Below are 14,828 nucleotides of genomic sequence, written 5' to 3'. Positions count from 1 at the left end.
TGATTATTTTAAATAAGTGCAAAGACTCTCCAAAGAATACAAGAATAGAAATATTTTAAGCAAATTTTTCTTCTATCTGTACTCCTTCCTGAAATGCATAATTCTGTGAACAGTTTTTTGGTTAAGGAAGCATGCATTCAAATCATTCTACCTTTTCAGAATAGCACATTCCCGATGAATCTTGCTATACTGCATTACCCCAGGGACTTAAAACTTCAAGGGCCAAATTAAGGAACCACTCAAAATATAGGTTTTGATGTTGAGAAAGTTAATATATTTAATAAAGAGGTTACACATCATTTTTCAAGACAGGTATGTTTTCATTTTTAACTTTCAATAAAATTGGTGATTTAGCTGGGTATACTGGTATACATCTGTAATCCCAACAACTTGGGAGGCTGAGACAGGAGGATTGCAAGTTTGAAGTCAGTTAACAGACTTAGTGAGGCTCCAACTAACTTAGTAAGACCATGTCTCAAAATAAAAAATGAAAAGGACTGAGGATGTGGCAGTGGTAAAGTGACCCTGAGTTCAGTCCCTGGTGTCAAAAGAAAAAAGTAAAGAAAAAAATCTTTGATTTAATCAAAGTATCTGAATAATGATTGATTATAAAATATTTTTTGACTTTACTGTATAAGCAGAAGCAATTAAAAGGATTTAGCGACACCATTATTTTAAAAAATAATAATAGCATGTTTTCCCTGTACCATCCACTTATTTCTGTGTACAGTGTTTCTGAACAAATAAATCTATAAAACTGAAAATTAGGACTGACTCATTATAATGGTATATTTAAATTTATACAAAAGCTATTTTGAAAAAAAATTAAATTTTCTCATCAAGACACAATTCTGATAACATTTTACTTTTTGTATTTAATATTTATTGGCATTTTGTTATATTTATTCTATTTTATACTGTGTTAAAATAATATTTGTGAATGCAAATCATTCCAAAACATTTATTTTTAACACTTATAAACTTAAAGGCCATGGAAAATTTGCAAACTACAATCCTAGTAATGAAAAATTTTAAAGTAAACAATATAGAGATATAGTATAATATAGGAAAAGAAAATTATGTACAGGGAATGAGAAGGCATATCAGTTTTTCCTTACTGCCTCCTGGTTAACTTATACCTATTTCCTCCCCTTCCTACAAAAGATATATAAGGAAAAGCCAAGTGTATTATTATTGACCACAAAACTTCAACATAAAAAAATTAAAATAAAAAGCTTCAATATCACCAGATAAAGTAAAATTATTTCTGATGCAAATTCAGAATGTATATGAAATTATTCCAAAAGTATGTGAGATCATACCAGAATATTTGATTTACTGACTTTTCTATAATAATAAGGAAGATGATGAATTTAATGGTCTAAATTATGTCAGAACCAATTTACATATAGGCATAACATTGCATGGAGGTTATATTTGCACAGTTCTAATCTACTTGACAAACTTTTCCCCCTAAAGTCTAAGCTCTCCAAAGCTGCAGGTTTGTGTTAGAGACTTTATTTCTACTCACAGTTCTTTGAAGAGTATGAATTACATGCTTTCACCACAAGAGGAAATGTAATCATAACATGGTTCTGGCAGTGGGGTGAACCCAAATGTTTACATATATCACTAATATCCACAGTTATTAAGCATATATAGTCATTATGAAAATTTGGCAATTAATCTGTATGAATCTCTCATGTGGGTTGAGAAATGAGGGAAAATATAAATTTGAAAAATTGCATATTATTACTGCTTAAATAATTATGGAAGAATAAAACACATTTTTTCAGGTTTACCGCAGTGGTATAGTTATGGTTAAGGAGATTAACAGTTTTAGCAAATCAGACGTGATTTTTGTAAGAGACAATCATTTTTAAAAACCATGCAGGTGCTCCAAAACAAATGGATGGTAGCATATCAAAGGGACATGGGAGCAAACTGAAGTAAAGGAGTTGCCAATGGCCAAAGCAGGGACAATATAAATCATTATCTATATTGATATAAGTGAATGATTGAAAAATAAATAATTGAAGAAGCAACAGTTCTTTACAAAATCTATTTAACATACATAGATAATCTCCCCTTTAAATGTAGGACTTTATTTCATCCTTTTTCCACACTGTTAAGAGTTAATATCCTTAATGAATAATTCCAAAGAGAAAGTAGGGAAAGGGAAAAATAGCAACTGTTCAAAGCTGACAACATTACTTAGCACAAAGATGAAGGTGCAGATCACTATTGATACTACAGATATTGTGTACCACTGATGTGACGTGATATGATGGTATTCTTCCACAGCACCAAGAGCCCTTACCAAAAAGTGAGGACAATAGCAGATAAATGTTTGATTAAAACATAAGATCATAGGATACATACATGGTCATGACTTCTCAAGACTTGTCAAGGTGATAATATTATAAATTGAAAGCATAATTAGAGAATCTAAAGTATAAATTAACAGTAATTTGTTTTAAGAACTTTTACCACCCTTTTGTAGAATCCAGGTTCAAAGCCTGTGGTTTCTGGTTTCTTGACTGTGTAGAACTATGTCAACTTAGATACAGTCACAAAGATACACTTTTGGATCATTCTGTTTTATGTCTTCCTGAAGTCTCCGCCTTTGAACCAAGTGTAAATGGAACATTTATTTTTACCTCTAGAAGTTGTCAAGTCATCTGAATATGATCTTTTATACAGACTGAATAATTTGTTAAAGGCATAGAAAATGAACATGTTTTGCAAATAACTTTTTTGCAATCAATATTTTTGAAACTGGAGTAAAAATTCTTCAGAGATATTAATTGCTCTCTGTGTATATTTGTATATAAAATAAATTATTTAAAATAAATTTATGCTACTTTTTAAGGCATTGTTATTGTCAGCTTAATTTTTGAGCTAAGATAGAGAAAAGAGAATAATGATAACATGTGTATTATGTTCTTTAGGTCTTCAGACAAGTGGAAAATATTTGCTTTGTATTTGTTAATAGTCCTAGTATTATAGAGATTTACTGAATTGTATACATTGTCCCTCAGTATCCTAGCCAGCTATGATATACTTGCATCTATAAATTATAAAAGAGTTCTTTTTTTAAAAAAAAAACAAGCTTTGTAAAAGAATATTATCATTTTATTGAAAAGACTAGGGATTATGAAGAAATTGGAAAGCATGCAGAAATAAAAGTGATAAAACAATAATTTGTAACTGAATGCAGCTTTAAGCAGTATGTGAACCATGCTTCAGGTTAGTCAGAAGAGGTCCTCTGAATTACACTGTGCATGCTTCCCTGAAATGAAACTGTATGTTATTGGTTAACCAGGATATTTAGCATAATCACTCCGCTAGACTGTGGTGGAGGGAGGTGATTATCACTGAGAACAGATGGGCAGGTCCACAGCACTGCCAGATTCTGCACAAGCTCCATTTATCGTTGGTTCTTGCGTTTTTCCTTCTGTGTTTTAAAATTTTTTTAAACATTGTCTGTTCTAAAGAACTAGCTGCACAAAAGGCCGGTAGCTGATGCCCTTTCAGCTTAGATTTCAAACGTAGGAGAAAGATTCAAAATGCTATCACTGTGTATCTAAGAAGGATGGGGCAGATTTCATTTTACCCTGTAGTCTCCCTCAATGCATGCACGGATTTATCTGTACGCTAAGCTCTCTGCTCTGCATCTGTAGCTCCTTGTGGATTATATTGTCTCTGTGATCAGAAATGATTTTCTCGGATATGAACACCGTTTCTGGCTCCCCTAAAGTGCATCCTCCTAATGGGACCCGGTTTTACACTTTTCAAGTAAGTGTGCTTTAAATGACTTCACGACTTAGGAAGTTAATATGTAGTCAAACTTTTAATAATGGGAAATATAAAGAAGGGAAAACTGAAAAGTGTGAAAGTATTGAAGAGGATTATGGAATGGACAATGTGCATGTCAGTTTAGTCTGTTTTAAAATATTGAAATAGGCTGTCATTGGATTCTCTGTGATTTCAAACAAAATAATAGTGGACACTTAATTTTTCACAAGGATTTTTAAATCTTTATAACCTTGAAAGTTTTTGAGGTGTGTTATTTCACCTGATATTATTTATGATTGTAATGTGTACATTGCACAGTTACTTCCCTTATTCATCACAGAGAGAGTAGAATTAAAAGATATTTTTATAGAACTTTGCAAACCAAGACCCCTAGGCTAAGAAAAATGTGTTATATTTCATATACATAGCTTCAGATAATTTCTGTTATTTAATTTTGTTATGTGTGCAGTGTACAAGTAATCAATAATACAGGAGTCTTAAGTACCATGTTTAGTATGCTTATCAATTCAAGGTAAAGTAGAAACTCATTAAGATGGAAGATTTTCTGTGTTATCAAAAAGTCAAAATGATTTATAATACAAATATGAATGTGAGTTACAAAGCTGTTAACTACTAGATGTAATTCAATTGCCTGTGAATAAATCAGTCATCGATCTAGAAAATGGTTTAGTCTAACCTCAATCAGATCCTACCTCATTTTATCTTTCAATTGCATCTTTCAGTGCTAAGGTTTACTTTGTAATTCAGTCATATCATCATTACATGAAAGGGAAAATGAACCTCTTCACTGTATATTTTACATTATGGAAATATAAACAAACTTTCATTTAACTATCTTGTCTGTATAGTCAGAGTGTTCTGGGGAAAAAAATACAAAAACCAAGAGAATCAATGGAGTAAAAGTAGTCAGAATATTTTTAAAGGATACCCTGAATAAATGCACATCAGATTTATAAAATTCTCTTGCCTTTGTAAACTGTAAGCACTGAATGTGTTTATTCTCTCTCCTTCTCTCTCTCTCTCTCTCTCTATCCACTTTCTATACTTCTATTTTTAATCCTGTCGCCTCTCTGTTTTACACTGATGTCTACTGATAGTGCAAGTCTGTGTTGTTCCAGAATATATTCTCTTCCCAGAGGTGATCTGCTTATTGTGGCAGTGATTTAAAATGCAAGTGCCCTGAGGCTGTTCACAGAATTATTACTTTTTTTTTCTTCTTATACTGAGATATGAACATTGCTTACAATATCCTGTAGCTGACACTTGGGAGTAGATTTTGACATTAGGTATTCTAGTTGAAGTTTAAGGGTCAGTAATCCCATATGCTTAGTCATGACACAGGCTTTTCACAATTCTTTAAAGATCTTGCTGACACCTTTCCTGGCAGGTGATTTTCTTTGAAAACATACTGTTATAAATTTAACCACTCCTTTTTTGGATGGTGTAATAGCATAATCATGTAAATCCCCTAGGATTTCAGGTAAAATATAAACATTTGCAAATATAAGCTCTATTCTCCTATATTTTTAATTGTACAACATGATATTTGATTCTGAGGTTTGCAATACCAGGCAATGTCTTTAACTTTGGGTGTTTATCTATTTGTTGCTATTGTTTTTGATTTGGATGGAAGAAGGAGAAAAGACAGTTTTTGAAGCATAAGAGTTTATGATGGTTGATTCATTGCTTTTATGTTAAAAGGAAAGAATTAAACAATTGTTTTTCTTGTGTACATTAACCTATTTCAAGGAAGTTTATTTTTTTTAGTTAAAACACTGTAAAAAGCAATGAGATGCTGTAAAAGTAACAGACCATTTGTCAAAAAATGTGTCTTGTATAAATGTTTAAATTTTCAAAAGTGGTTCTCATTATGGAATGGCATAAATGTGCTTCTGAAATGATCCTTCTTCGACAAGTTGGGATTTTAATGTCTACTTTCTTAACATTATTCCAGCACAGGAGTTAACATATGCAAAAACATTTAAGAGAGCTCAGCATGCAGAATACTGAATTTTAGCTCCACTTTCTCATTAAGCATCCAAACTACCTGTCATTTGTGCTGAAACAGTGTGTTATCAGATTTTAAGAGCAAGATTTAGAATATGTTTGACCTAACTAGTTCAAAGGTAAAATGAAAAGCTAAGGATATTTTAAGAATATGAATTTCTTTTACATTGCATTTTAATTTAGCCAAATACATTCATACACTTGCACATATACATGTAAATAACTTTTATATAGAACATCTAACACTTGCTTTAAATTTATTTTCTTACGTATGATTTCTCACTGATCCCTTACTTTATATGTACTAGTGTCTGCATTTTTTTTTAATTCAGAGATGACTGGAACTGGATGATACCAATACCCAGATTGTATTTGATGTTTAATGAATTAATTGTCACCCAAAATTAAGTCCTTGACTACAGTTGCCTAGAATGCTCTTTAACTGACCAAAATTAAGACTAAATGCCTCTAGGAGAAACATCTTACAATATTTTTATGTATTATCAATTTATGGCACTCTATTTTGTACAAATGGGAAACCTATGTTAAAACAAAGTTAAATACATGTTTATATTTTTAATATATGCATGTATATATATGTAAATACTTTAGAACAGTGAATTTTTCTTAATTTTATGTCCATAAAAATGATATCCTAACATGATTTCACATTTGTTCCTTCACTGTTCTATGTTTGCAAATAAAACTATTTGTCTGCTCTGCTAAACTTCTAGATTCACTTTTCATGACTTAAAGTGTGAGCCTTACCAGAGGTATTGATGAGCTCTCATTTCCTAGAAATTAAATACATTCATCCAGTGGTTGTTCCTTGTAATGAATTTGCTTGTTTTATGAAATGGAACTCTGTGCAAGCTTTTGTATAAAACAATAACGAGCAACATATTACTGTCAATAAACAGAGCAAAAATTTCAAACCATTTCTCCCAATCAAAATAATTAATTTTTGGCCAGGGCAATGATCTATGTAGCCCACAGAAGAGATATTTCTCTTCAGGGTACTTTTCTTTGTCATTCAACTCTAGCATTAATGACATTATGTGTGAGGTCTGTGTGTAAAGGTGACTAACTCCCTTGCCCCCTAATATCCACTGAAAACTAGAGAAAGACACTTTATTGCAAAGTATAAAAACATAGTGATCTGCCATTTTCATGTTTAAAATAGTATATGTATTCCCCCTCATAAAAGAATAAAGTTCATCTCCCTGAGTTGGCATGCAATGTCCTTTGTGATCTGGAAGACACACAACATGTTGTCTACTTCTTCTCAGGAAATTGTTTGAACGCTTCTTGTGATTGACTTTGCTTCTTCATTTAACCTGCTTATTGGAAAAATAATGTCTTAAAGACTTATCTCAAAGCTAGGTCTTACACAAAACTCTCATTCAATCCTTCATGCTATATTAAGAATTTTTGATCCCCTTTTCTTGCTCAGAACACTATTGATATGGGTATCATACTTTATTATAATCCTTGAAAGCATTTTATTAATCTATCTCTAATACAAGGATATGGGAAACTTAGCTGGGGTATATTTAAAATAGAAATGATTAAAATATGAAAATTATCACAATACACAAATTATTTCTTTCTAAACGTGTAGGTAGTTAGTGAGGCTTAACTATATATTAACAGGGAATATATAATAATGTGTAAATGGCATCTTGCTTAATACTAGGCGTTGTATACCACTCAAAGTTGTTGTATTCAAAATATCAGTTATATGAGTGATAAAAGAAAAAAAATTAATTTTATTATACTTAAATACATTTATATAGGAGCTAGCCAAAACTTTTTTGAAAATATTTTTCTATAGACATCTTTGTCATTATTTATTCATTGGAGTTTTTTTCCTACTTTATAAATAAAATTTAAAAATTTGATTAGTATATATTTTCACATTTGGCAGATAGGGTTAGCACTTAAAATATATAATAGGAAAGGAACTCTCAATTGCATAAAGAATTTTTACTCAAATGATATTATTACTAATTAGTATGGAACAGCAAAACATATCTTTATAATCAAACATGGTTGTAGAAGTTATGACTTTTCAGCAAAGAACCAGATTTATATATTCAATAATTTTCATGCTACCTTAAAAGAGTTCAGCACTATTTTAAAACTATTATTTGGAACACATTATAGCTTCTTATTGTTGATAATTTTAAAATGCATTAGAAAATATCTTCCAAATATTGGCACACATGGTCTCAAGAAAAAAATTAGGAATGAAAGAAAAGTACTCCTAACCCTGTAGAGATCATAAGAAAGACAGACAGACCCCTTGACTTCAGGATTACATAATAATATATAGGCAGATGTCCAAGTTATATGAGAGAATTGAGGAGATGCTTGTCACCTCATGGTATACATTCATGATTATGAATTCTAGAAATAATACAGTAAGTGTTTCAGGCAGAGACAAAGCTTCTCACTAGTATGTGGGACAAGCAGTGTTTAGTATAATTGGAATATAAACTGGAGGCTGAGAATGACTGTAAGTAAAGTGTACAGAATCTAAAGGAGCACAGTGTTGACTGTTATCCTCAGGATTTTGAATTTGAGATCTAAGGATTTTCAGTGAAGAGTGGCAGGCTTGGTTTACTGTTTATTTAAAATACTGGATATTACAATGGTTAGCAATGGGGCTGGAGCAGAAAGAACAGTTTAGTAGCTTTTCAAATAATCCAGATGAAGTGTTATGATTTCCACATTGTACAGATGAAAAACATGCTCACAAAAGATGCCCAAAGAGTTATTAATAATGCAGAGATCAAGTAATATATTATCTGTTTGAATCCAGGGTTTTGAAACACAATTCTATGATCTTTCCCTTATAAGCTGTTGCCTAAAGTGTTGATTAAATGCAGTAGCACAAGTCTTTTAAGATAAATAATTTCTAATCCCAGTGATGTATTATGGTGAAAATTTACAAAAGCTTGACCCCATGACTTCAAAACATTATAATATAGTCACATTGTATTTAAATTTAAGACTTCCATTTCATTACATCTTCTCATTTAATCTTAACTGACACAATCTGACCTAATCGGAAATAGGTATATTTCTAATAAACTTATGTCCTGGAATTGCAATGAAAGACATAAAGGGAAATTGAGAAGAAAATCTATTCCATCTTTAATTTAAGCATGTTCTATATATCAGTGAGATCAACTATAGAAATCAATAAATATTCCCTGGGACTCCAGATAGATAATCAATCATAACTCTTCTATTAGCCGAAGTTTCTGCTTAATGGAAATCTACAAGGTTATGTGTTCCCTGAGAACAGGAACTGTGCCCTTCTTTTCATTTTTAAATTACTAGCATGAAAGCAGATTTCCCAGCATACAATCATAATGAGTACATAGGGGTTGTATTAAATTAAAAATTGAAAAGAAAAACATCTTACTATGCATCATAGAGTGTTGGTTATATCCTGACTTAGGATAACATAGAAACAAATGGTTATAAGATTACCAGGCTAGAGTTGACAGATGTATTTTACTTATACCTAGCTAAAATAGCTTCATGTTTCAGGTACTACCTGGAAAGGAGGGGAATTTGAATTGGGAAAACCGCTTTGAAGAACCTTGAGATAAAGCATTTTAATTCAGTTAGCACAGGGCCTGGTGGTTAGAAAGATCTCAATAAGCAAGCAACCCCCATAATAGCAGCAGCACTCAAAGATATGGTCCATAGGCCACAGCAGAGGTGGCAAAGATTGAACTAAGAGAAGTTAAGGACAAGAGGAAAGTCTCTAAGAGATACAGTTAAAAGAATTTATGAACTTGGTGAATATAGGAGACAAAAAAGGATACAAAAATTTATAAATTCCAAAGTTCCTAGTGAGTAAAGATGAGAAGAACAGAAAAGGAGTAGGTTTGGAAAACCATTTGCTGAGTTCAGTTTTTGACAGATTGTGTAGACAGTTGGAAACAGGTTTGGCTCTCAGGAGAGGGATCTGTCTTTGAGTAGTAGGTGTAAATGTGGGAGACATCTGCTTACATGGTAGGAAAGCTATGGTAGTAGATGAAATGACCTTGGCAAGAATAAGGAGATTGGGGTGGGGGCGAAGAAGGAAAACCTTGGACACATTGACTTACCCAGAATTACCATCATTTTGAATGTATGTGCTTGATTTAATTTGCCATCACATTTTAGAAGTTATTTTCCTTTTCAAACCTCCTTGAGTACTACCCTTAAGGCTAACTAAAGTTAGGTGCACTTGAATTTATATTTGCTTTATCTTGTAAATACATTCTGGAAGGTTATTTCTCCTGGAATATCATCCCTGAATGTTACTAAGTTAAATACTCCTTTTCTTATTTCATACTTAATGCATAGCTATTGCATTGTTTATCATAGTACATTTAATTTTTTGTGTATCTGTCTTCACAACTAGATGGTGAACTTCTAGAGTGCATATAATTTATTTTACTTCACCATTCATTTTGTTTATTGATGCCTAGACTAATGTTTATCATACAGAAGATTTCTGTGCTTTTGAATAAATTAATGAATTCACTTGTAAATTGGAAACTGCCTAAAATTACTTCTCTTTTATTAATTCATTAAATCATTTGGCACACCTTTTAAAGTGTCCTTATTATACAAATTTAGCAATGTTAGGTAAAACACTTGTTTTCTGCACTCAAGAAATCTTAGAGTCGCCATAAAGAAAATTATCCAAAAATCACAATAGCACATTTTTTTGGTCTTTAGAGTAGATACAGATACAGGAAAGTTTTGTCTTTAAAGCTTCCACTCCCATTTTTATTTTAGTTTACAGTTAACCTTCCCACTGCTACCCTACTAGTTTTTTTCTTTTATATTTTAAAAAATATTTTATAAATAATAAAGATTCTCAGGAAAAAATTCATAAAAATTTCATAAAGAGCATTCTCTTTGGAATTAAACACATGGTTCAAAACTTGGTCCTGTCATTTGGTTGAATGTAGCTACCAAATGTAGAAGAATGAAGGAACTTTGGACAGTGTAGAAGAAAATGGGGTGGGAGAAGGTGGGGGACAGAAAGATAGTAGAATGAAATAGATAGTATTACCCTATGTATATGTATGATTACATGAATGGTGTGAATCTACATTATGTACAATGAATCAAAAAAAGATATGAGGTCATCACGAGTAGAACATTCAATAGAATATTTGTGAAATCTTGTATAAAACATTTATTTCCAATAAAGATGGCATTCAGTCAAAATTAGCCTGTTGTTTAACAAGCCTTTGAAATAATAGCATAATTTCTTTTACAATCTTCTTTCTCTTATCTTGAATTTAGAAAAATTTGATGCTGAGTACAAGCACCACAATACATACTTCATATATAAATTAAGGGAGCTTATTAAAATGCATTGCATTAATTTTCACAGGTAATTTTATATAAAATATCTTTGTGCCTATCAAGTATTTTCTTTCAGAGCAATAATACAAAGTCTCTCTTTGAAAGTGTTTTTGGCTAGCATTTACAAATATTTTTAAAAGTTTTTAGTTGTATTTTGTAATCCATTCTTCTCCCATTTTATTTCCATTGTGACATATGCTGGCATCTTAGTTTTAAACACATACAAATATAAATTTAAAATTACCAGTTTGTGAAATTAACTAATTTTAGAATACAGTTTAGAATGTATACAAAAGTAAAAGAGTAGAATAGGTGAAGGTGTAAGAAAGTTTGTATTATTGAGAGTCCATAAGAGTCAATGTTATTTTTGGCATTTTTAAATAATATTTTTAATTGATAATTTAAATAATATATAGAGTAAAATTGGTAGAGTTAAATAGAAAAACTGGGCAATGGCTTTAGGTAGCAATGAGAATAACTTAATTTTTACATCTTAAGTATTTTCAAGTTTATGTTGTTAAAGAAAACAGAACACTTGTATTTTTTGTTGTGTACAAAATGTAATGCAAAAGTGAATTCTGAGCTATGATGTCAGGTTACATACATAATATAATTACTGATCCCTTTTATTGTGTATTTTTGTTTATCATATTTAGCACATCATTAATTTGTTCTTTCTAAAATGATCTATCTTTGAAGTTACAGTTGGTTTATAGGAAACCACAGGTGTATTTTGATTTGTGTTTCCAAGAAGCTTAAAAAAAGAAGCCTTTTTTTGAAATACAAAAAGATATAAGCTTGCATTGAAATGTTATAAATGTACTCTTTGAAGATTAATACTTTATCATTGTTTACACTGTCTTATTTTAATAATATTTTGTTAAAATATTAAGTGTATCAAGAATCACAAGTGTTAAAAATAATATAATGTAGTTCAACTGTTTACATATACATATATTTCTTTCATCCAGGATACACTTATTAAGAGCTTGCTTCAGATGTTTTCAGGGAACAGTTGTAATACATAACAGGTTAAAATAAATATGTTAGTACAGAACCATGCAAGTGTAGTGACATTATGCTAGAATAACCAGTAACTTCCAATTTGTCAATTTGGAAAGACTTTGAGAAAGAACACTGTGTTTTAGGGAAAAAGTACTAAGGAATTTCAAAATAACCACCACACAAATATAAGTAGAAAAGTGATTTTCAGACATATATATCTCCTTGATCCCTGACTGGGTCAAGGGACATGATCTAACATGGACAAATATTCTCCACAGCAGACTTTTCCTAAATTTTTAGTGTCCTTTATCTTCTTGCAATTCCCAAACACTCCATGGAGCCTAGACCCCAAAGTTTTAGTTATGCCCTTCCCTGTGCCTAAGTCAGATCATGCACATGTTAATACAATATAATATTTGGTTGATCATGATCAGGAAGAGAAAATGATTCTGCTTTAGCTAAGAAGCTCTGTGAACAATAGGTTCCAGGAATAGCATGGTATTATTGAAAGAGGAATGACTGATTTGTTTAATAACTACCTCATAAGCCCTGCCCCCCCCCTCAAGCCACTGCCTCATTTCTTTTAACACTTTGCTAGGTTATTTACATTATAAAAAGAAAATGTGGATTTTCTTTGGGCCCGAACATGTTTACTGATAAAAGGCAAAGAAAGCTGGATGTATTCAAAGGGTGAAGTTAAAGGAAGAACTTGAATATTAGCTTTGGAAGGAAGAATGTCTCATCCTCTTATGAATGAATTAAGAAAAGGAAATTAGTAGTTAGATAATCCTCAAATTTACTTTTTTGCCTGTATCTAGTAGTAAAAGTTAAATGACAGTAGAAAAAAATGCATTGAGGGAAATATGAGCATATCAAACATAGTTAATGTTGAGAAGAGAATCCGTTTATTATAACCTAAACAAAAGGTAAGGCAGTTTGTGTCTTTGTGGGGAAAGGCCTAATAAAATCATAGCCTAAAAATGATCCACATTTTCATATTGTATTAATCTAATCTTACTTAATATATGCAGTTAGTATAACACACTCTCAAAAATATAGAGAAACATTTAATATAGAATGCTGTCAACATACTTTATTAAATTAAGCATAAGCCTTAAGAAGAAAGGATAGACAAAAAACCATGTACATTGTGTAGTATAAGGAAAAGAATGTGGAAGAGAGACCCTGTCATTTTTTCCCACTCTGAAGATTCTTTGGATTGGGATATGCTGTAAGTGTTCCACAATGTCTAGTGAGAAACCTGCAAGTAAACATGAACCTGAATAAAAACAGGAAGGGTTTCTATTGGGTGTAGAGAATAACTCATGAATACTGGTGGGATAAAACACCACAGTGGTCAATCATCAAAGATGGGGTCTCCATGAAATCTCCATATTGAGGGTTTTCAAGATGACATTGGACCTGGAGACATAGATTTGAACCTCATATCTATATCTTGAAACATGTGAATATGTAAATATTATTAAATTGCATTACAGTTCATTTCTTTACTTTCAAAGTAATAAGAATAGTAAAGGCATTGCTCAGAATGGGTGACAAAATGTGTTTGAAAGCATTTTATACATTTAAATGCTATTCAGTTAAAGTTAGTCATTGCAAACACCAGAAACTCATGGTAGGCAAGAGAATGCTGTAGTGGATGGATAGGGAAACAGGGAAGGAATCTCCAAAATCAGAATTTTATTGTCTTCTGCAGTCTTCTAGGTGCCAAGTTTTGTTCTATGTGCTGGATAAATTGCAATGAGTAAGAGAAACATGGAAATTATCTTATAATAGAATAAAATAGATAAATAAAATATGGACTATTGTATAGTGTGTTAGGCAACAGAAGTGCTGAGGTGAAACATGAAGCACAGGAAGTAGAAAAGGAATAGTGCACAGTTTAAAATATATGGGCAGAGAAGATTTCACATAGTAGAGGGTACATCAGTGAAGACGAGGAGGAATCACTAGCCTCTGAGACCTCTTACTAGAACAACCTGAAGAGCAGGGTCTTCACAGTGCCATTACCAGGTGGGTTAAACCCACTTATACCCCTCCCCTTAAGACTTACATTCAAGGGAGAGGAAGGCTAGTTGACCCAACTGGACCTCATTTAGGCAAGTAGGTACCTCCTCTGGTTGCCTTCTGCCTGACTCACCTCTGTCTCAACACTTTCCTCCTCCTATAAAGAGATTTAGAACAGACTGTGTTCAACTAAATTTTAGACTTCCTTTAAGACAAAAGAAATTGTCCATTGTATCTCTAAATTCCTCACTTCTCTCAACTTCCTTCCTTTATATTTACTCTCCATTTCATACTTCTTTTCCCCAAAATCTTACTCATTTTTTAAAGTTCAATACAATATATCATTCAGGAATGCACCACAATCCCCTAGTTTAGGTTCATTTTTGCCCTGACATGCCATAACATGTGTTGATCTCTTCTACAGTAATTACTACAAATATTGAAGTATGTGTATCTGTTTCCTCCTTGTTCTGTAAGTTACTTTAGGTTGACCCAAAACATTCATTAAGGTACACAAACTGTAGTTAATCAGTAAATGTCCAAATATGTAACATACGCATGTGATTATCTCAAAGACCACAAAA

General features: G+C 31.7%; 1 protein-coding gene across 13 annotated transcripts in view; it reads left to right on the top strand.

Moving 5' to 3' along the window:
• Positions 1-14,828, top strand: part of Ppfia2 (PTPRF interacting protein alpha 2) — a 462,148-nt gene that overhangs the window by 144,996 nt on the left and 302,324 nt on the right. For 7 of the 13 annotated variants that reach the window (XM_047551053.1, XM_047551052.1, XM_047551049.1 and 4 more), the window contains exon 1: positions 3,500-3,798. The exons of the other annotated variants lie outside the window; for them this stretch is intronic. In XM_047551053.1, the coding sequence (XP_047407009.1) occupies positions 3,718-3,798 (81 nt within the window). In that variant the 5' untranslated portion in view covers positions 3,500-3,717. Of the gene's footprint in view, positions 1-3,499; positions 3,799-14,828 lie in introns of those variants that run through there. 13 annotated transcript variants of the gene reach the window in all.

The sequence above is a fragment of the Sciurus carolinensis genome, chromosome 4 (assembly GCF_902686445.1).
Source record: "Sciurus carolinensis chromosome 4, mSciCar1.2, whole genome shotgun sequence".
Taxonomy (NCBI): domain Eukaryota; kingdom Metazoa; phylum Chordata; class Mammalia; order Rodentia; family Sciuridae; genus Sciurus; species Sciurus carolinensis.
The sequence above is the reverse complement of the archived record's forward strand: the minus strand, read 5'-3'. Positions and strand labels throughout refer to the sequence as shown.